At 41.0% G+C, this 23,436-nt stretch overlaps 1 protein-coding gene across 3 annotated transcripts in view; it reads right to left on the reverse strand.

Moving 5' to 3' along the window:
• Cdkl5 (cyclin dependent kinase like 5) overlaps window positions 1-23,436 on the reverse strand; it is a 216,334-nt gene that overhangs the window by 31,280 nt on the left and 161,618 nt on the right. For all 3 annotated transcript variants that reach the window (XM_038316663.1, XM_038316661.1, XM_038316662.1), the window contains exons 12-16: window positions 15,919-16,885; window positions 12,384-12,485; window positions 12,008-12,113; window positions 6,974-7,097; window positions 404-503 (exon numbers count right to left, since the gene is read on the reverse strand). In XM_038316663.1, coding sequence (XP_038172591.1) covers window positions 404-503; window positions 6,974-7,097; window positions 12,008-12,113; window positions 12,384-12,485; window positions 15,919-16,885 — 1,399 coding nt within the window. The remainder of the gene's footprint in view (window positions 1-403; window positions 504-6,973; window positions 7,098-12,007; window positions 12,114-12,383; window positions 12,486-15,918; window positions 16,886-23,436) is intronic.

Genomic DNA, 23,436 nt, shown 5'->3' on the forward strand with positions numbered 1-23,436 from the left:
ACTAAATAAAGCCCTGAAATTGTGTTTCTGTGACCAGATAGTCCACAATCTGGGAAAGGATAAGGGATGATGGCTATTTGTGAATTTCACAATTTAAATGTAAACCAAAATCATTTCCTAGGTTTTTTACAAATCTTTATGCTCCCAGAGAAAAACAAATCCCATGTCTCCATAATTTTGGAAGCATTTTCTCATCCCAATTAAGTTTTTTCTACTCCTGGAGATTCTGCTGGATCTAGAAAAGGCTTTAGGAGACAATAGTAGGTGTAGGACTTCTGAAAGAGGTGTCTATAACATAGTCACATTCAGAAATGAAGTCTGATTGCTCCATGTAGAGGGTACAATGTCCCCACTGAAAAATACAGAAATCGATGTCATATATGGAAAATAGTCATGTACTTACTGTTTGAGATTTCTTCTTTTTCTTTTTCATTGACCTGAAAAAACCTTGCTTCTCCTTTTCTTTGAGTTGGTCAGAATGGCTAATATTTTCAGGGCTTTTCCTAAATGAGAAGACATTTTTATCATATAGATCTCTAAATCACATTCTCTTGCCAATGTGTGACAAACATAATAACGGCTGAAAATGTGTGATACCAGATTCAATCAGCCATGAGAAATGGAGCCCACAGGTAAAGGTCCTTTAAAATGCACAGGAGGAACTGAATCTAATCAGCATGGGGGATGGCTGTTCTTTGGCACAGGCTTGATCACACTAGCAATTTGAGCGCTATTACAAATGATCTGGAACTGCACCGTGGGGCCATTTTCCTGCTGCTGAAAGTCTCTGAATTAGAGAGTCTGTAAAATGCATGGCTTAGAGGATGCCTTCTCTGTAACCCTCCAAGGGAAAGAACAGAAACATTTTCAATACCTTCAATTTTCTATTTACCTTTCAAAAACAAGCTCAACAAGTTTATTATTAGTAGCTTGCCAAGTTACTAAACATACAAAAAATCAATGCTGCTATAGAAACATTATAAACAGAAGTAAAATTTGCCCTGAACTTGAAAATTCCTATTTATTTATTAAACCTTTAATCTCTTACACCTAAATAAAAAAAAGTACTCAAGGAAAAACTATGTAGGCACAATGAATGCTCTAACACAGTATATCAGGGGCGGGGAGCCCTACTACCTGAAAATGCTGATGTTAAGACTGATACCACAAATAACACCTAGGTATTCTAATAAAAATAGAAGATACTCAAAATAGGAAAGAAGGCAGGTGTAGTGGCATATGCCTGTAACCCCAGCACTCAGGAGACTGACACAGGAAGAGTGAGCTGAAGGCCAGCCAGGCTATCTGCCAAGACTGACCCTGAAACAAAAACTCACTTTTCAAAAAAAAAAAAAAAAAAAAATCCCAAAAGGGAAGAAAAAAAAAAAGGAAAAAAAAGAGGGGCAGTGGTTGGGGGTGGGGGTGGGGGCACAGAGAACATCCTGGCTTTTGGCTTATGCTCTTTAAAAAGCAACTCAACTGGTATTATTCTTTTAAAAAATCTCGCATATTTACATATTCCCTAAAAGAGTGGTAGAATTCTTAAAAGTGACAGTTAATTTATATTCATGGTTTCAGAATACCTAACAGTGATGAAGTGATTATAATATCTAAGAAAATATGAGCAAAGCAGCATCCAGCTTATTTTATTAAAATATGTAAGCCAGAAAACTTCTAAATTAACCATTACTGGTTGCATGGCAGAAAACACAATGAAGCTATTAAAAATAAATCACATCTTCAAAGAATATTCACTGACATGAAAGAATATTTAGACTACAACATTAAGCAAAAATATAATGATTTCAAGCTTTCTACATCAGATAAGCCCAACTACATTACAATATAGGTTATACACACGCACTTTCAATATTAATTATTTAATTTTTAAAGATGTATATTTTATGTGCTTGAGTGTTTATTCTGTGTGTATGTATGCGTATTATTTCTGTGCCTGGAGCCCACGGAGGTGAGAAGAGGGTATAAGGTTCCTTGGAACTGGGGTTATGGATGGTTGTGAGACACCATTTGAACTAAACCTGGATCCTTTACAGGAGCAATGAGTGCTCTTAACTCCTGAGCCATCCCTCCAATCCCTAAATGCACTTTTTAAAACGAAGGGAGAAATTACAATAGCAATCTTGCCTGGAGCTGTGGCTCAGTGGAAGAGCACGTGTACGATATTCACAAGGCCATGGGTTCCATTGCAAGCGCTGGGGAACAAAAATAGGCTCGGCCTCATGGCATACGCTTGTATTCCTAATTATGACCAAGTTGAGTGGATTACTTTAGCGCATGTGCTTGAGAATAGTGGGTGACAAAGCGAGATTCCCCCTTCTCAAAAAAGCCCCCACCCTAAAAAAGCTCTATCTATGTAATAAAATTATTCAAAGTCTTTTTAATTTCTGAGAACAAATACATACTATAGGTCATCAACAAAGTGTTATACAGCACAGACTATTTTAGGGTTGGGAATATAGCTCAATTGGTGCAGACATTGCCCAGTTGGTGGAATGTGCACCTAGCATGCACAAAGCCCTGCGTTTGACCCCAGAGCCACAAAAACCAGACATGCTGGCACCCACCTGGAGTCCAGGCACCCAGCAGCACCCCAGGTGTTCTTGAAATCCATTAGAACTTGCAACTGTAAGCATCACTTAATAAATTCCAAGTTTGGAAGCACAAGTTCTGTGATTTAACCCAGCAAGACTCTAACTACTTTGGGAATGCAGAACAGGGCATTTATCATTTTGAAAGGCAGAAGGTTTAGATGTGATTGCATGGGTGTGGATAGGATGGTGGAAAGTTACAGGTTCTATAGATGCAGTTGCAGGATGGCTGGGGAAAATACTCTCTTCATGAATGCAGTCTTAGGAGGGCAAACTGGCATTAGAGCAGAATTTTAGTGCTAACAGGAAAGAAGGCTGGAGATGCCACTCTCAGGAGGAAGCAGAATTCTGCCTCGGGAGACAAAAGTCTAGCCAGGAGGAAGCAGAGAATAATATGCAAGTGAGAGGCTGGAGAAGTTGAGGATAAGAAGAGGAAGAGGGCAGGAAAACAGTTCAGAATTTGCACTGTGGTACCCAGAGTTGGTTCTGGGAAACAGAAGATGGATAGAAGACCCTCCCCAGGGTCTTTAAGGCACTGGATAAACTACGCTCTGGGTGGGGCAGGAGGAATGATGAGTTAATTATTTCAAGCTGAAGCAGAGCAGGTGGCAGGGCTGAAATCTAGGCAGGGAAAGCTTCTAGGGGTCAAAAGAAAAAGGGAAATAAATTACCCAAGACAAAAGCTAGGATTGAGCCGGGCGGTGGCGGCACACGCCTTTAATCCCAGCACTCGGGAGGTAGAGGCAGGAGGATCTCTGTGAGTTCAAGGCCAGCCTGGTCTACAAGAGCTAGTTTGAGGACAGGCTCCAAAGCTACAGAGAAACTTGTCTTGAAAAACAAAACAAAACAAAAAAGCTAGCATTGGAGCCTGAGTATGTTTGCATCACAACAGACAGAAGAAACTGAGCCTGAGCAAAGAAGGGGAGACACAAAGAAAGAACAATTCAGAACTACACAGAAACATACACAGAAAGCCCAAAGAGAAAAGCCTGAGAGAGGAAGAGCAAGGATGAGAGAGCAGCTATGGAAAACAGGCACATGGGAAGCTGTGTGTGCATAAAGGAAGGAGCCTTGAACAAGCAGCACTGAGTCAACTAGTCAAGAGTATGGCAACTATTTCCCCATCTGGATTTGTGGCCCCTATAATTTCACCCAGTACAGTGGGCAGCTTTGGGGGGGTCACATGAATTTCAGAGAGGGAAGCTTTGAGAAGAATTATAGATTCAGTGACTGAGCTCATCCCTTTGAGCTCTGATCAAAATAGTATGGCTATGGGGTTGAGGGAGGACACACGCCAAAGGATGACCAGGCAGGGGCTTACACAAAACTGTGACTCCTATGTCATCGAGCCCAAGAACTAGTCTCACTAAGGGAGTCAAGATGAATGAGGGCTGTTCAAAGAATCATTGCCATCAAGGAATAAAGGAATTGAAACCAAAACTGACTTAGAGTTAATCACCATTTACTGAGCACTGTATTAGGTAATAGAGACAGAAATTGATCAAGGGGCTGACCTCTCACTCAAACTGCTCCCAGCCTCAGGGTGCAGAGCGGAGGGGATTAGACAGTAGGGTCTTTGGACTTTTGTATAATCCCTCTAGAGCAGCATGGAGAGTGAGTGGAAGTGGGGAGGCATCGCTCTTGTGTGACACAAGAAAGTCAGTGAAAGAGTCTATGAGGAAAACTGTAAGACCGACTGACAAGCCATAAAGGACACAAGACAGTCATAACCCTGTAAAACAAAGCCTGTCATTCAAGTGAGTTTCACAGTTCTTCACTAGTTGGACTTTGAATGAACTTAGTTAAAGTATCCATTTTTAGCCCAATTTTGATGGCAGTTTTTCTAACCTGTTCACATACTTTGTCTTTTATTTATTATTTATTTATAGTAAAGTAAACGACGTTCATTTTATAAGCATGGATACCTAAATGGATACCTAAGATGTACAGGATTTCTGCAGGTCTGTGAAATGATAAAACGCACCCACTTTTGCCCCGTAGCTATTGCTTGTGATCCCTCTCCCTTCTGCACACTGTGTTGTTAGCTAGAACCACATCTCATCCTAACGACCTCGGTACTAATGGCTAAAACTGGGCAGAAGGAGGAATAAATAGCTTCCAAGTGAGGACTGAAGTGGCATCCTATTAGTAAAGATGATGCATCTGGCTGTGTTAAGTCTATTTTTCTTGTTCTGAGATATTTTGGCTTATCTCCCATTTCTTAAGTGGGTTCAAGACAACCGAGATGACCAGAATAACAGCTCTGGGTGTTAAACTACAATATCTATTTATTGCTTTTAAGGATGACATAGTACCTTGATCTTTCTATTGCAGAACATATGTACACTGTACAAATATTCTCTTCCCAGAAGAAATTTAAAGTGGTACTATCATGGAAACAGACTGGCCTGAGGATATGTGATAATTTAAGAACAGAATGTTACCATGTTTCTCTAATAAGACTTTCATGTTTGTGTTATCAGCTGCATAGTTCTCTAAGATATAAAGAATATGGCAAACCAAAGAGATCTTGGTTAAGAAAAAAAATTAAGATGAGTCAAGCTTAATTAAAGATTTGATCATGGTAGATATGATGCATGAAGGAGATGAGCCACAGAAACATTATCAGGAGGAGTATAGAGCCACTTCATAGCTGGGAGTTCTGGAACTTTATTGAACCACAGAATAGTAATATTAGAGTAAGGACGACCTGATGACATCTTAGCTAAAGATGAGCATCCCAACTATACTTCTTTTCAAAAACAATTTCACACACACACACACACACACACACACACATATACATATATGTGGTGTAGGAGGTCCTTCTGTTTATGTGTTGCTTTCATTGGTTGAATAAAGAAACTGCCTTGGCCTAGTTGATAGGACAGAACTTAGATAGGCAGAGTAGACAGAACTGAATGCTGGGAAGAAGGGCAGAGTGGCAGATGCCATGGTTCTCCTGCCTGAGACGGACACTGGTTAGAATCTTGCCAGTAAGCTACAGTCACGTGGTGATACACATTAATGGAGATGGGTTAAACTAATATGTAAGAGTTAGCCAATAAGAAGTTAGAGCTAATGGGTCAGGCAGTGTTTAAATGAATATAGTTTCTGTGTGATTATTTTGAGTGTAAGCTAGTTGGGCAGCTGGGACAAAGGAACCCCTCCTCATGCAACATATATGCACACACACAGATACACAGCTAAAGTTCTATTCAGACATGGTTATCATACACTAGTCCCTGCATTCAAGTCCCTACAACCAAACCAAATCAAACCCTTAAAACACACACACACACACACACACACACACACACACAGAACCGAGAAACACCGCATTGCTAACAAGGCCTACCCTACTTTTGGATTACTTTTTTTGGAGAGGGAGGGCATTGAGATAGAATCTCACTACATAGCTCAGGCTAGCTTTAAAATGTCAATCCTCCTGTCTCAGCTTCCCAGGCTGAGAAGGCCAATACCACCATGCCAGGTCAGTCCATACTTTCATTTAATTTTTATCTGACTAGACTAATTTTTAAAGGACTATGCTAGTTTCGAACTGATACTGTTTTAGATTGTTACCACTTTATTATGCAACAACCAAGGAAAACCAGCTCCCTCTGTGCATCTGCATTCTGACACTTTAGATATCATTCTCAGCTCTTGTCCAAGTCACACCTGAAAACTAACAAAAGCTATACCTGTATGCTTATGTTTTCTACACACTAGGGAGCAAAACCCACTCACAAAGCAGCATGGACATTTATGAGCAAAGTTAGAAGCCAAACAGCCAACAAACCATGGAAAGATTAAATGACATTAAGTCTAATAACCATCGCTACTAACATAATGATCCTTTACAGCGTCAGGCACTGTTTTAGGGTTTTAGGTGCCTTTTATACACTTGAATTTTTATATCACTTAATTATCATCACAATTCTATGCAGGAAGTGCTAGTGTCCTGTGTCCCCGATCCAGGTTACAGGTGTTTAGCACCAGGTATGTTCTGTAACTTTCAAGCTTCAGTGTGTATGGAGTGGGAACAGCCCTTACCTCAGAAAGGGCAACTATGACAACCGAGACAATGCACACAGAGAACAGTACCAAGTTCACTGCCAATAAAAGAATGAGTATGATCAAAGACCTATCTGATAATTAGAGCTTTTCTTTTACATGCTATTTAATAGAAATTTTGAACTTGAAAAAAATTACAACCCTCCCAACAGATCATGTTTTCCTTATTCTTAAGAAAGAAAGGCCTAGTGGGAAGAAGAACATTAAAAAGTTTATCCTGCAAGTCTTTGAATCCCCAAATCTACAATTAGTAAAAAAGAAGAGTAAGAACAAACCCAAACACTCACCATGGATCAAATCCTGGTTGTCTTTTTGAATGACTGGTACCAGAACTGCTGTCAGATGGCAAAGAAGAAACTCGGGTGGACACATTATTTTCATGGAAAGAATTGTCTGGTCGTGGAGAGGGCACTGAATGAAGAAGAAAACTAAGTTACTGAAGTGCTTTTCTGCTCGCAGTAGTTCTAATGCTATTCCACTGCATTTTCTTTCACACAAACAAAGTCAAAGTCCTCAACTGCCTTTCCAGAACTTGTTTCCTGAGGGTGGCGGTGGTCCAGACACGTTTCCCTCCTCAACTCCTTACATGGTAACCTGCAGGGCTCAGTTACAAAGATTTCCAAACAGAAACCTGGGCTGTCAGCTGATGTACTGCAGAGCAGTTGAGGACATTTAAAAAAAATGGGACATCATTTAAAGTATGATTATTGTAGCCACCCCACACCATGGTTTTTGACATTCTTTGAAGTTGAATCTTTCTTATAACAAATCCAACTATGCAAAATCTATTCTTTTTTTTTATTCTGTGAGACAGAGTTTGTCTAGCCCTGTCTGTCCTGGAACTCACTGTGTAGACCAGACTGGCCTCAAACTCACAGAGATCCACCTGTCTCTGCCTCCCGAGTGTGGGATTAAAGAAATGTATGTGCCACCATTGCCCAGCCTGCAAAATCTATTCTTAACCCAATATCATACTTAACAATCTGTATACTGGGACACACAAATGACAGTTTAAGCCATGACAATGCAATGATGTGCTGCTTAGATCTTTAATTATAGGGAAATTTGGCTATTTGCACAAAACTACTAATTTTCTATACATTTTCATGTAAAAATGAACAGAAATATAATATGTTGAGTAGTTTTTGCTTTGGGGAGAACAGTAACCATGTTTTTGTCAATTTCTAAAGTTGGCTGGTCTGTAAATTTCACCACAAAATTAATATAGGCACATTGGCTATCAAAGACCAGTGACACCAAGTAAGGAGTGCTGTATGTAATTACAGTACTCGAGGCTGAGGCAGGAGGACTGACATGAGTTCAAGGCCAGACTAGGTTACACTGAGTTCGAGGCCATCTTGACTGGGTTACAATATGGGATGTTGTCTCAAAACAACAACAATATATATATATATATATATATATATATATATATATATATGTATTTATATGGTGAATTACATACATGTATTGTAGTTTTTAGGTAAATAGTATGATTCCTTACTGCGTTTTCAGACATTATTACTGTTATTTTACTCACCTATATTTATTTCAACTCTCTCTCCTTAAAGAGGCTCCCTTTTATATTTCCCTGATCAAGATCACTTATACCCTGTTATTCCCTTCTCTACTGCTCCCTAATCCCCTATCTTGACAATGATTCCATTTTAATTTCCTGGTTGCTGTCTAGAGTGCAGAGATCTGTGAGCTGGAGCTGACCTAAATGCCCCTTCCCTGATGACTAGCTTTCATGGTACCAGAAGGTGTCATTCAAGTTTTCAAAGGCGGGAAACACTAAGGGCCCTACTGTAGTGGTTTGAATAAGAATGGCTCGTAGATTTGAATGCTTGGTCTCCAGGAAGTGGCACTATTAAGAGGTGAGGCCTTGGAGTTAGGTATGGCTTTGTTGGAGGAAGTATGTCACTGGGTAATGGACTTTGAAGTTTTTAGATGCTCAAACCAGGCCCATTTTTCTCTATTCCTGCTGCCGACAGATCTGAATGTAGAACTCTCAGCTACTTCTCCAGTACCATGTCTGCCTGCATGCTACCATGCTTCACACCATGATGACAATGGACTAAACCTCTGAATTGTAAACAAGTTCCAATTAAATGTTTTCCTTTATGAGAGCTGCTGTGGTCATGGTGTCTCTTCACAGTAATAAAATCTTACGACAGTTACCCAGCTATAATGCCTATAAACCACATCAACAACCAGCATGGCACAATAGCCCCAAGGATGCATAGTGGTATGGATACCTTGCCAGTAACCAACAGCTCTCTAATTACACTGAAGAATGGCTCAAAAAGAGGGAAACCATACCTGGCACTAAAATTCCTAGCTAACTACTCAGTGCTAGTGAAGTCATGGCTCTTGGAGGTTATTTACTAAATCATTACAACCCCTAACAACAATCTATAAACATTTGTTTTTATACCCACAGATCAGTGCAGTCTTTATCCCTCATCAAAGATGGAGACCACTAAGAAAACCACAACCAAAAATCAAAATACAGAGTTGTAAAGTGTGGTCTTAATGGCTATATCTATAATATACTCCTGAACCCGATGCTGTGGAAATATTGTGGAAGAGGGAGTGAGATTTTAAAAGGTAGAGAATTAGGAAATTTGCTGTGAGATTGTGGTTTCTAGGAACATATGAAGCTATACCCTTAAAGTCTCACCAATGTGCCCAAACATGAGTTGAGCAATGACAACGTCAGAGGACGTAACAAAGTGGACAAGAAAAAGCCCAGGAGGCCTCAACAAAGAACTATAGGCAACTGAGAAAAGCTAGGAGCAAGAGAGGTGCCAAAAGGTCAGTTGTATGAAAACATACATATAAGTAACGTTATATAGACTGAACAGGTTTTATTTATGAATATATGTGTATATATACAAACATATATGCATACAATAAAATTACTGGAAAAGAGATCATAAATTTGAAATGAGAACAAGGTGGAGCATATTGGAGGGATTGGAAGGAGGAAAGAGAAGGGAGAAATGTAATTATAATCTCAAAAATTAAAACTAAAACAACAAAAAGTGACACCATTTCATTTGCCTCTGGATAAGAAAGAATGAACCTATTCTAGAAACATCTGTCTAGATAGATCTGGAAATATCTGTCATTTTTTTGAACTACTATTTTTCTCTAGGACTTCCCAGTATCATTGAAATAACAGATGTTTTCAGGTGTTTCATTTAGTTGAAACGTTCCCTTCTATTTCTAAACTTCTACAAATTAAAATGTTCTATTTGCTAAATCTCCAAGTAGATTACAAGAGAAATAAAGGAGGTGTTTTCCCCATATTAACCAATTCAACCCCTTTGTAACCAAAATAGTATTTTCCAGAAGTCAAAGACTAATTCATTGATTTAAAACTCTATTTCCATTTTATTTTAAAGTATTTCCTCGACTGGGCATGATAGCGCACACCTATAATTCCAGCACTTGAAACATAGAGAGAGAAGTCAGCTGGAGGCCAACATGGTCTGCATTGTTAGACTCTCCCCGACAAAGAAGGCTATTTTCTCTAATCATCTGTAGAAACAACAAAGTATGGGACATTTTATAAGAAAAAAAATTTACACTGAAGATATTCTTACTCATGTACAAGACAAAAAATTTTAATTAACTTTAATCTGAATTAAAAGTTTAGCCTTATAAGATTATAAAGTCGCTATGGAATGGGGCAGTCATTAAGAAGCATATTTGATGCCTTGTGCTTTTCCAAAGGTAGAGATGGAAGGGACCATAGTAGCCTAATCATTCAATACACATGTATTCCTGAGTAACACTTCTGTGTATTCATTCGGCTCAGATTCCTAATTTTAACAACCAAACAACTGTCTGTGTCCCTTGACCCTAATTTCTGAACTTCTCCAGCTCTTTATATAAGACAACAGAGGAGCAGCAAGTCAGGGAATGTAGACTTAAAAGTCAAGGCAGTGGATGAGTCTTGCAGGCTTTGAACAGCTGAGCCTCCTGTCCATTTCTCCACCAAGGCACCGGGATTCTCAAATATTTAATACATTATTATCACATGGTTACACCCCAAAGGGGTTGCCTTTTTCTATTAACTGTCTCCTAAATACACAGCCCCTTGAAAACATCTGTCTTAGGCATCTGTTCAACAACAAAGTATAGTTTTAAAGCTATGTAAATATTCTTGAATTCTGTTCTTGAAATCAATTAATAAATATTTATGAAGCTGTGTGAGGCGGTCCATGCCTCCGGCTTTCCTTTCCTCCTCCCCTCCATCTGGGGATCAAACCCAGGGCTTCACACACACTGGGCAAGCACTCAATCACTGATCTCCACCTCCATCCTGAGAGTCCAGAATATTCGAGAGGTTCAGAACCTTGCAGAGAAACTCAGAAAACAAGTACAATGTGGTCTGCCTTGTATCACAGACATAGACAAGGAGCCATGATTGAACAGAGAAGAAATACTTGTGGAGCAGGGCCAGGGAAGACTGTCACAGTGGAAGGGATCAGAAAGAAACTAGGAAGAACAACTGGCTCCAGTAAGACAGTAGTGTGTTTCAGGGCATGAGAAATCCAGGTACGAATGGGAACTTGTGTGTGGAGGTAGATGGGTGGCAGCCAGAGTGGACAACAAGGATATGACCATAAACTGCCTGGAATGTCATCTCAGGAAATTCAGATTTTACTTTGCTATCAATAGAAGCTAAGGTATTGGGACCCAGTTTTGGGGTAGTGAGGGCAATGGGTGCCTGATCTATTTCTTTCTCCTGTACTGCCATTTTCTGACTGCTCTATAGAATTATTACACTTACTGGTGATTTCTTTTATAAAAGTGAGAATGAGGGTAGATTTTTTTTTCTGTTTTATCTACTAACATGTTCTAAGCATGTTCAAATTTCTGGTATTACAATATCACATTGTTGTCTATAAAATTTACACTCTAGAAATGCACAATCAAATTATTTTTAAAGATCTCAAACTGGGTATATGTTGGCATACACCTTTACACGCCACATTCAGGAGGCAGAGACAAGCGCATCTCTGAGTGTAAGGCCATTCTGGTCTACATAAATAGTTCTAGGCTAATCCAGGTCTACAAAGCAGTAGCCTGAGATTGATCCCAGGACCTACATGGTGAAAAAAACTGTTCTACAAGTTGTCCTCTGACCTCTGACCTCCACAGTTATACCATGGCATAAGTGCCCCCAGTCCCAAAATAAATACATGTAATTTAAAAATTCTCATGTTTTGTGTAAGTTTAGACAAGGAAAGGGGTGTATTCAGCAGAAAACAGAGGAAGATTCTAGTAAATATGGTGGGGTGGCTTACCTCTATAGAAGCTACCAACTCTCCTTGGGACAGGATCATTGTACAGATGCCGGTTTTCTTTGGGAGCTGTGCCATCATCAGAGTGGGGGTCATGGTACACTCCACCCTGAGGCAGGAAACAAGGTTATAAAAGTTAAACCATGGCTTGCTGATGGTGCTGCTTGGAACAGCCTAACCAGTGTCTAATATTTTTTTTCCTGATCATTTTAAAGGAAAACTTGGGCTTATGGCATGGAGCAAACTACTTACTTTCTAAGTCAGTTCAACTTATTTATGGGAAATTGGGTACAGATAAAGTTTCAAGCTAGGCTGTAATGCTGTTGAGCGAATGGCTCTTATAGAACGCTCTAAGATGTAGCAACTCTAGAGCTCAGACCTCAGACTTCTGACGGGTGTGGAATGAAGCGGTGCCTTCTCTGGAGGACTCTTTAACAGAAGGTCTCGTCACAGTCATCTCTGGAGGGAGCTGCTCTCCAGGCTGCAAGGCAAACACAGAGAGATTTATAGAAACTTCCTACTCCTAGGGATGAAAACTCACCATGGTCATCATTTAATATAATGAGGACCTTAACCAGCTAAACTAAAGATCATGGGGGTGGCTTCAACATAACTCATCCCATAAAATAGTAAAGTACCTGATGAATGTAAAATAAGGCCAACAGATAGAAAGTGAGAGTCTCATTAAAGTTAAGGCAAGTAAGGAATCCATTAGTCTGAAAATAGTTCAATTAATTATTTAAAACAAGAGAAATCACCTTTCTATCTGGACAGTTACAGCTCTAAGCAGCATTATGCTTAGAGATTCTATCAGTCGGTCTAAAAGTGCTCTTATAGATTTTAGGCAGAGTTCTCCAAAAGGAAAGAGGCAGAGGCAAAACTATTTGCCTAGGAGACTAACACAGTAGATGCAGACGAAAGGAAATGTTTTGTGAATGCAAAAAAGAAAAAGAATAATCCCTCTTAATGATTTTTATCTTAAGAGTCCCTAATTCCCACAATCTATGGTGCTTCCTGCTCCTTCGTCTTCTCCAGGACATCAGCTCACCTGTTCAATGCATTTCTTAGGAAGGGTCATGATGGTGCCTATCTCTAGAGATGCTCCCACTACCTAGAGCCCTCTCAAGTAGGTGAGTCACAACCCCAGCACAGCAGCGGGTCCTTAACAGTGCCCAAGGGGAAAGAAAATACATCACATTTTCCACCCTGGGGTGGGAGGATTAAGGAACACAATTAGAAGGCGTTAGAGGCATTTGCCATCTATATATTATGCACAAAAAGTATCTCAAGCCTAGATGATGTACATAAAAATATTTTAAGTTAAAAACTGAAATAAGATTGGTATTTCTCCCCCTCCCTTCCCACCACCATATTTCAAGAATTCTGGAAAGAAATTCATTTGGTACAGCCTTTCTTCTTTCTACTTTGCCACCTGTACTGTTGACAAAGGCCCAGAGGATGATTTTTTTTAAGGGAATGAGTTATTTACTTTTAAACTAAACTCAGTGAGTGTCCTCTTGCTTTTGAAAGTGGCTATAATACTTTACATGAGAATGAGTGCCATGATTTACTCAGCACCCTTGTTACCTTCTAGCCTTTAATTGTGGCCTTTCTTAAGGCTTGGCATAGCACCTCCTGAACGGGACTTAACTAACAGCTGGAGCTGTGCAAAGTCGCAGCAATTGCTTATAATTAGCTTATGACCACTATGTTCACAGAAATTCTTTTCGCCGAACTCTCAGAGAGCCAGTCATTTGTTCATTTTTCCAAGGGAGACCGCCTTTTGTTTTTCTCTTCTGTTTGACACTTGCCTTGACGCCAACACAATTAGCTTGTTTTTGACCTCCAGCACCATTCTATGGGCAGTGGCCGGGTCCTAGAGATCTTTCTCGACACTGCAGGCACTCTTATCTCTACAGTGAGCTCTCAAGGCCTCTTTGTCCATTCCCTTAACTCCATTTAAAGCCTCTGCAAATATTTACCTCCTGCCCACCCTTAACCGGGCACCTGGCCAACCTGCCAACATTTTATACTTGGGGACCTGGAGACGGCCTCAGAATCCCAGCTCTACTTTGAGTTAGGGAAAGTTGGGCAGCTCACCCACCTACTGCAAAAGCCTCATCTGAGAGGAAAAATGTTGGATTAAGGAGCTTATAAATCCCTGTTACAACTCTGAACTGGAGCTCCTAGGAAGAAACCCTGAAGGCTTCTTTCAACACTGCAGTGGACAAGTCTTGTGCTGTCCACTTTTGCAGTCCCTGAGATCCACTCTGCTTTCATACTGGCACCCAAGCCTGAATGCTCTCCCCACCTCATGTGAGAATTGCTCAACTCTTCCATTTTCATTCCAACATTGTGAAGCCAGTTGGGATCCAGGCAGTACCAAGTCTTCTTGGAATATTTTCCCTCCTGTCAATCCTCTTTCCTGTTACTATCGCTTTCTTCCCTAAGCGAAAATCTTAACCTTGCCAGAAGTATCTGCTCAGAATTCTACCTCCCCCGGGAGCCTCCAACAGGGCCCAGACTGGATGGACAGAATTGCTTCCATCTTTCTTTTGCTACACAAGCACACTTCTGCATGGCTACTGTAATGACATTTTACAGTGTTAGAACAAATCATCTGTTGCCAAATGTCCCCTGCCATTTAATATACTTCAAAATGACAGGGGCACTTTAATCTCATCTTTCCAATCAGGACTTCCTGTGGTGCTTAGCTCAGCTTCACTCCTCAGCCCTTTGACTGTCTACACAGGGCAGATTGTTAGCTGCACTGAAGCCATTTCCGACTGTTCCTGCTCAATGATTTCTCCCTGTTTCTACGCCTATTCATAGCCCGTGCTCTATTAATGTAGGCTTTTGTGATTTCATAATTTAGCAGGTCAAATGCTTGTCATGCAAACCCAATGACCTGAGTTAGATACCTATAACCCGCATACAAATGGTCGGAGAGAAGCAACTGCACAAAGTTATCCTATGGCTTTCACAGGCATGTCATACATACATTCCTTGCCCTATGTCATATACATATACACAATAATGGAAAAATACATAATTTTAAAAAAAACAAGGAGCCAGAGAGATGGCTCAGCAATTAAGAGCATGAACTGCCCTTACAGAGGAACTGAGTTTGGATCCTAGGACCCATGACAAGCAGCTCACAACTTCCTCTAACTTCAGGTCCAAAGGTGTGCGACACCCCTGGCCTCTATAGGTACCTGCAATTATGTACACATACCCAGACACAGACAGGCACACACACATAATCTAAAAACTCTTTTAAAAATCCAAAAGGTTGAGGAATTATCATTTACCCTAGCCTGAAGTTTAATTTATCTAGCTTAAGATAAATTTAAAATTCAGTTAAGATACTTGGTATTAGTAAAAATGTTTAAACAAATGTGGTTTAGAAAGATTAGAGAAAAATACCCCTCCAAAGTTGAAATAACTAAAAGCTAATCCATATTTCTAATTTCAATAAAAATGACCTGTCAGCAAAACAGGTCAGAAAGGAACATTAAAAAAATAGATTACTAAAAGCAAACTTGAGATGTCTTGAGCACTCAACAACTGATTTAAACATTTAAATAATAACTATTTTTTATAATATTATTTTTGAGACACTGTATAGCTCTGGCTGGCTTGGGACTCACTATGTAGACCAGGCTAGTCTCAAACTCACAAAGATCCACCTGCCTATGTCTCCAACTTCCCAAGTGCTGGGATGTGCCTTTGTATGTGCCACTACACATGACTAAATTATTATTATTTTTTAACAGAAATGATCCAAAAATTGCTTTCTTTCACTGCCCCAATGAAAGCAGGGCTGATTGTAGTAGGAAAAACTGTATAGCGACCTTTAAATATTCCTTGTAACACTTTCCCAAGATAAGCCACCAGACAGATGAAAGAGGTACCTGGGGTGATAAGAGCTGCAGGCTGTTTGCTCTGGCCGCCATGCCTTGTCCCAGGCTCAGGCTTCCATCAAGGCCTTTAGGTCGTACTTTGTCTCGGGTCACATACATGGAGTGCCTGTGGGGGCGCTGCTGGGAGGAGAAGGGGCTAGTGTAGCCTAGCCCGTAGGAAAAAGACTCATGAGGCGCAGACAGTGAGTGCGAATGGCTGCTGTCCATGTGTTCAGGCAGCTTCAACTCTTCCATGGTTTTTGAGTGTCTGGTAGTAGTACGGCGTGAGTCCAGAGTGCCCTCATTTCGGTTATTTCTAGCGGAAGGGCTGAGCAAAGTTCTCGTGTCACTGTGCCTGGTGGGGGTTGGGCTGGTGGGAGAGTTCAAGTCCAAGCAACTGGATGGGAAGTATCTACTGGTATTAGTCTCCGTGATTTGGGCTCTGGCTTCTGAAAGGTTGCTCACAGACTTGGAGTCACTCAACGTCCCATGGCTTTTGGCCTTCGTCCTGTACGATGGGCTCCTGGAGGACTGGGGAATGGTGTCGATATAGCTGTGCCGACTTTGCTTCTCACTAGGCTGCAGCGTCCCGGCTTTGCTCTGGGAGCTTTCCATGAATGAGTGCCTGTTCTGTTGAGATCTGCTGCTGGACTTGAGGTACTTAGTGCCCGGACCTTCTGAAGGCTTTGGGTCAATATTGAAGTCAAACTCTGCTTTGGACTTGGCTTCTTTTGGGCTGAGAAGGTGTGGTATGTTGTTGTTTGTGAGATCTTTGCTGGAAGATCCAGGCTGGGTGCTTGCTTGGTAGGTCTTGGTATGCATTGGACTGAGAGTAGCTCCAGCAAGGTTTCCATTCAGGAAGCTTTCATTTGCGGGAAGGCCTTCATCAGCCCGGGGCAGACCTACACCCAGGTTCTGAATGTCCTTGCTGTTGGATCTGTGGTGAGTCTGTAAAGCTGCACCCTTGCTGGGTTGGTTTCTATGTTCAAAACAAAAGAGGGAGATTAGGTTCCTTCAGTGGGGGCAGACAGAGCATAATGTTGAAAGCAAATAAGCAAGTGAACAGTAAATCAGAAGAGAACATTCTAAAAATGCCCAAAGGCTCAGGATCGTTGTGAAGGAAGGAAAGAATTTAAGGGCTGGAGGATGGGAAGGAGAGCGCTTTCTGGATCTGATATGGCTGTTGCCCTGTAATCTTTGCCCAGAGAGGGTGAAGAGAGATGGGAGTCACAGTCTTTGGTGGTGGAGCCGCTGGTGCATTGCCTCCCACTCAAGCTAACAACCCCTTACCATGTCCATGAAGACAACCCTAATTAAATGCCGTAGGTGGGGCACATACACCTGACTTTCTGGCATGAAAGTCAGACAGGGACTTGGGAGGAGGAGATTTGTTGGAAGAAGTAAGAGGATGAGATGGTAATAGGAACATTTTGATTTAAAAAAAAGTACTGTGTGTGTGTGAGAGAGATTGTACAAGAATAATTTCTCTAAAGAGGCAAAAAAGGACTACAATCACTAACCCTTTCAAATATGTCTATCAATAACAAGCAAGTTTCTCATACTAAATCACTCAACAATAAAGCACTTCCTATGACGGTGTTTTGGCATCCTTAAATGTTTGTCTAACTTGCTGGCTGCCAACGCAGTCTGGTACAGCACAGCTAGCAAGAATAAGACAGCGAGCAGACTGCTGCAAAGTCTTTCATCTGCTTGAAGGGCAGAAGGCAACACTCAGACTTGAAGGTTACCATGTTCCTTAAACTTCATTTTATTTGTAAAACCTGTAGGCTGTGTCAGATGCACACTCACAGTCCCTACACACACACACACACACACACACACACACACACACACACACTAGCATCTCATCTTCAGCCTGTAGAGTCCGTGAATAGGAATTCTAATGATTTAGAAGAAAAGATGACACTCTGAAAGAAATGTGAACTGACTAGTGGGGTTTGTTGGAAAACACGATGATCTGTGTTTATGTTTTAGAGAAGTGGCAATTACGTGGGGCTCTTGAGATGGCTCCTTGTACATTTAACAGAAATGCATCAGTAACTGTTTAGATATCTCTGTGTAAACTAAACACGGATCCTATACTGGAACACAGGGTCTTAAGTGCTAATTGCTTGGTAAAAGACACAATTTTGTCTCTTCTTCATTTCACACTTCATTATTCCAAAGTGACTGAGCCCTTCTTTAGGACTCGAAGCTTCATTTCCTACCTAGTGTAATATATACAAATAGTCACCCAGAGAGAACCAGTGTCCTCTCTTTGAAAGCCGAGATTGACACTCTACAAGTCAGCTTGTTCTATTATAGCTAATCAAAGGATGAGCTTCCAGGCTTGAGACAGTAATGTTAGTAAAGTTAGTAATGCTTTACACAATTCCATTTTTTTTTTACTGTGAATTCAGAAAATGTTACAAGTGTCGCTACTGGTGAAGATGGACTTATTTGGAAGAATATTTTTTCCTATCAGACACTAATTGGAAGAAAGGTTCTTTTGGGCTGTTGCTATTTTATAGGAATAGCAACCCACAAAGCTATGTCTTCTTATTTACCAGATTTAGAAAGGAATTACAAAGGAAAGTTAAGTTTTATTTTCTGTTAAATGATGTACAGAACCTATCTTCAGATCAGTAAAGTGCAGTGTCATAGAAGATGTCCACAAGACTGATTACAGGCATGGTCAAGGGATTTCTCTCTCTCTCTCTCTCTCTCTCTCTCTCTCTCTCTCTCTCTCTCTCTCTCTCTCTCTCTCTCTCTCTCTTTCTCTGTCACACACACACACACACACACACAAACACAGTATGGGGGGTAGAAAGAAAGAAATGGGATGGGGGGGTACTGAGATACATCACAAAAAGTGCCCTGGGCAAGCTCTGGGACAGAGAGGCTCTAGTATTGGAATAAAGGATAAGTTGTTTTTGTAGCAGTCAAAAGGAAAGTCTTATTGGATGATGCATCTGTGCCATATCTAGATGATTAGTGGGCATTTCATTAATTGGCTAAAGAATAAATTGTGCCTTTTACTTTGAGTCTAGCCCTTAACAGCTGAGCCATCTCTCTAGTCTGGCTGTCCCTTCTCCTTCATATTGGTTACCTGTGTAAAGACATTGTGAGTTACTAGGAGCCAGGCTCTAGACAGTTTGCTCTAAGACAGAGTGTAACTAGGGCTTATTATGGTTAACTCTGACATGATAATAGCCCTGCTTGTAGACAGACAACAGCCTTCTTCTGAGCTCCATGTTGGAGGTTATAATAGCTCAGCAGTATACTCTATCCACAACAGCATCCGGTCCGTAGGTACCCTAAAGGCATTAGGGTTTAAACTACCAGAGTTGCCTGATTACTTACATGTTGGTAACCAAAATATCTCAGTAACTTTTCAAAACCTCAATTATGATAGATGTCTTATCCAGAGATAGGTCTGAGTAAGTGTGTTGAATATTCTCCACGTCTTTACCCAGTCCTAGCCTCAAGAGCACAGCACTGGAGATCAGGTCCCTCGGGTCCTATCTGGCTATCTGCTGGCAGGGCTGAGCAGAGGAAGGAAGTATCGCAGAAAATGGGAGATGGGAGGCTGGGCATGGAGGCAGATATTCCTGTTTCTTCCTGGCCAGGCACCCTGACTCAGGTCCCAGTGCAGTCCTTCCACAGGGCTCCTTGTGCCAAACTCTAGCTTTCCCTGGGATCAGAGCTTCTCCCTTTCCCTTCAGGAGAGGATATAGCAATGGCAGAAGTGTTTTAACTTCAAAACAGAACCAGGAAGGGATGAAGAACAGGAAAGAAATCTGTTAGAGCTGCTAGAGCCCTTAGAATTACGACTACACAAGTCTACATGTGATATTACACACATTCACAACAATATAAGAGAAAGGAAGCTGTAAAGGGAAGGCAGAAACGGTTGTCGAAGATCCAGATCCATCATAAACAAACAGCTACCCTGCATGTTTCCATGTCAGGATTAATTGGATGCTATTGAGCTTTAGCTATATGGTCATTTCTATGTAGAAAGGGCACCACTTTATCTTCCCATTGGAGCTCTGTCCAAGCACAGTAATAAAAAGCAGCTTTGAAAATTCCATAGATCGGGGGCTGGAGAGATGGCTCAGAGGTTAAGAGCATTGCCTGCTCTTCCAAAGGTCCTGAGTTCAATTCCCAGCAACCACATGGTGGCTCACAACCATCTGTAATGGGGTCTGGTGCCCTCTTCTGGCCTGCAGGCATACACACAGACAGAATATTGTGTACAGAATAAATAAATTTAAAAAAAAAAAAGAAAATTCCATAGATCTCATCAACACGCAACTGCAAAGAATCTGTTTTAAACTGGCAGCCACTTAAAAAGATTTAATGTATAAATCACTCAGTCACTTGTTTGTTTTAGAGGCAGGGGCCGCCTGTTGTCTACATTATCCTCAAACTGCTCGAGGCTGGCCTTGGATTCATGATTCTCCTGCTTCCACTTGCAGAGGGCTGGAATTACATGTGTGCACTACTGTATGGCTATAAATCACTCTCAAATGGTTGGCAGAATAGATAAATGAACAGACAGTTAATGTGTTTACTTAAAATAAGTTTAAAAGCAAAAATATCTGGGCATGATGATACAAACCTATAACTCCAGCACTGAGGAGGCTGAAGGATAGCTACAAGTTCAAGGCTAGACTTGTACATGCCATAGACAAACAAGCAAGCAGAGACAGAGGCACAACACTGTATTAATAGGGGCCGGTATAAAACAGGACCATTGAGAGCATAAGCACAGTCAAAATGATATCACACCATGTATAAGGTGAGAGGAACCTTAGAAAAGCCTGAAGGTGACAAGCAGTGGCTGAATAATGACCAAGTTCACTGCCTCCTAGAGAGAAAATGACTTGAGATATGGGGTGATGTAAAATATTATTTTAAGGTGTGTTACTTTAGTTTATGCTGTGGAATATTTGTTTAATGATGTAAAGATGTGCTACTTTTGTCTAACTCTGTGAAGCTGGGATACTTTGCCTGTCTAAAACACTTGATGGTCAAACAAAGAGCTGAACGGCCAATAGCCAGGCAGGAGAAAGGATAGGAGGGGCTGCCAGACAGAAAGAATAAATAGAAGGAGAAATCTCAGAGCAAGGAGGTGCAAGAGAACAAGAAGAGGAAGATGCTAGGGGCCAGCCACCTAGCCACACAGCCAGCCACGGAATAAAAAGAAAAGTAAGTATACAGATGTAAGAAAGATAAAAGCTTAGAGGGAAAACATAGATGGGATAATTTAAGATAAGAAAAAAAACTGGCTAGAAGCAAGACAAGCTAAGGCTGGGCACTTATAATTAAGAATAAGCCTCTCTGTGATTTATTTGGGAGCTGGGTGGCGAGCCCCCCAAAAAAGCCAAAAGTGGTGAAAAACATCAAACAACAGGGTGACAGTACCTCTCCAGGCACAGGACAGAGGAGCACGTGAAAGACAACAACAGACATAGTTTGATGAACACATCTAAAATGGTCTTACAAGGCCTCTGCTGAGACACCCCTGGCGAGCTAGGCTTCTGTGGAGTATGTATGGACCACAGACAAGAGTGTGAGAAAGGCATCAGATGATGTAAGATTACTAAAAGAGAAATCACTTAGGACTGTTCCTTTTGATATATTCAACATATCAACAAGACCCGAAAATGAACTCTCCTAGAAATTGTTATCTACTTACAATGGCTACTGTCAACTTAGTCTTTGCAAGATTAATATACAGGCTTCCTTTCAGACTCCAGATTATACTACTAATGAGTACAGTACCACTCACAATTTAACACTGGTCTATCAAACTTTACATCATTGGGATAATTTTCTTTATACATGTAATTCAGAAAAGTCATGTGTCAATTCAAGTAGAAGGCAGACTAAAAGCCAGGCATGATCCCAGAGAATAATGTTAATCAGTCAAGTGCAATGGAGCAACCAAATACTGACAGTTACTTCGGGGGTTAGTATAGCAAAATCCTGAGGATGGGAACAGTAAATAGACCACCTAAGAACAACTGAAAGCTGTGCTAAACAAGCCACTGTCCCGACGTGTAAAGAGCTTTACAATAGTTCGGCTTGCACAGCTTAGGAGAGCAAACTCAGGACCAACGCTTCTCTTAACTGATGGACTCCTCCCAGGCCTCAAAGTGCTGGGTTTTGATCTTTCAAAATTACACTCTATTAAGAATAACTTTTCATATACAGTAGGAAAATTTGCATGTGTGTGTGGGGCTAATATTCAAGTTTTAAAAGCTTCATTGGTTTTGATTTCTTCTGGATCAAAGACCTCAACATAGAGCCAGCCACACTGAACCTTATAGAAGAGAAAGTGGGAAGTACACTTGAACGTATGGGCACAGGAGACCACTTCCTAAATATAACCCCAGCAGCACAGACACTGAGAGAAACAATTAATAAATGGGACCTCCTGAAGCTGAAAAGCTTCTGTAAAGTAAAGGACACAGTCAACAAAACAAAACGAAAGCCTATAGAATAGGAAAAGATCTTCACTAACCCCACATCAGAGGGCTGATCTCCAAAATATACAAAGAACTCAAGAAATTGGTCATCAAAAGAACAAATAGTCCAATAAAAAATGGAGTACAGACCTAAACAGAGAACTCTCAACAGAGGAACCTAAAATGGCTGAAAGACACTTAAGGAAATGCTCAACATCCTTAGTCATCAGAGAAATGCAAATTAAAACAACTCTGAGATTCCATTTGACACCTGTAAGAATGGGCAAGGTCAAAAACCCTGATGACAGCTTATGCTGAAGAGGTTGTGGGGAAAAGGGAATACTCCTACATTGCTGGTGGGAATGCAAGCTGGTACAGCCCCTTTGAATGTCAGTGTGGCGATTGATGTAGGTGTGTATTCTATCTATCTGATGATTTCATTGGTTAATTAATAAAGAAACTGCTTGGCCTGATAGGTTAGAACATAGGTGGGTGAGGTAGACAGAACAGAATGCTGGGAAGAAGGGAAGTGAGTCAGATGCAATGAAGCTCTGACCCAAGATGGACGTAGGCTAGAATCTTCCTGGTAAGCCACCCCTCGTGGTGCTATACACATTACTAAATATGGGTTAATCAAAATGTGAGAATTAGACAATTAGAGGCTGGAACTAATGGGCCAAGCAGTGTTTAAATGAATACAGTTTGTGTGTTGTTATTTTGGGGCATAAGCTAGCCAGGTGGCCGGGTGCCGGGCGGCAGGAACGCAGCCTGCTGCTCCCACTACAGGCGATTTCTCAGAAAATTAGGAAACAGCCTTCCTCAAAAGCCAGCAATACCACTTTTGGGTATATATCCAAAGGATGCTCAATCGTGCCACAAGGACATGTGCTCAACTATGTTCACAGCAGCATTGTCTGTCATGGCCAGAACCTGGAAACAACCTAAATGCCCTTCGACCAAAGAATGGATAAGGAAAACGTGATACATTTACACAATGGAGTACTACACAGAAGAAAAAATAATGACATCTTGAATTTTGGAGGCAAATGGATGG

The sequence above is a fragment of the Arvicola amphibius genome, chromosome X, assembly GCF_903992535.2.
Source record: "Arvicola amphibius chromosome X, mArvAmp1.2, whole genome shotgun sequence".
NCBI classification, from domain to species: domain Eukaryota; kingdom Metazoa; phylum Chordata; class Mammalia; order Rodentia; family Cricetidae; genus Arvicola; species Arvicola amphibius.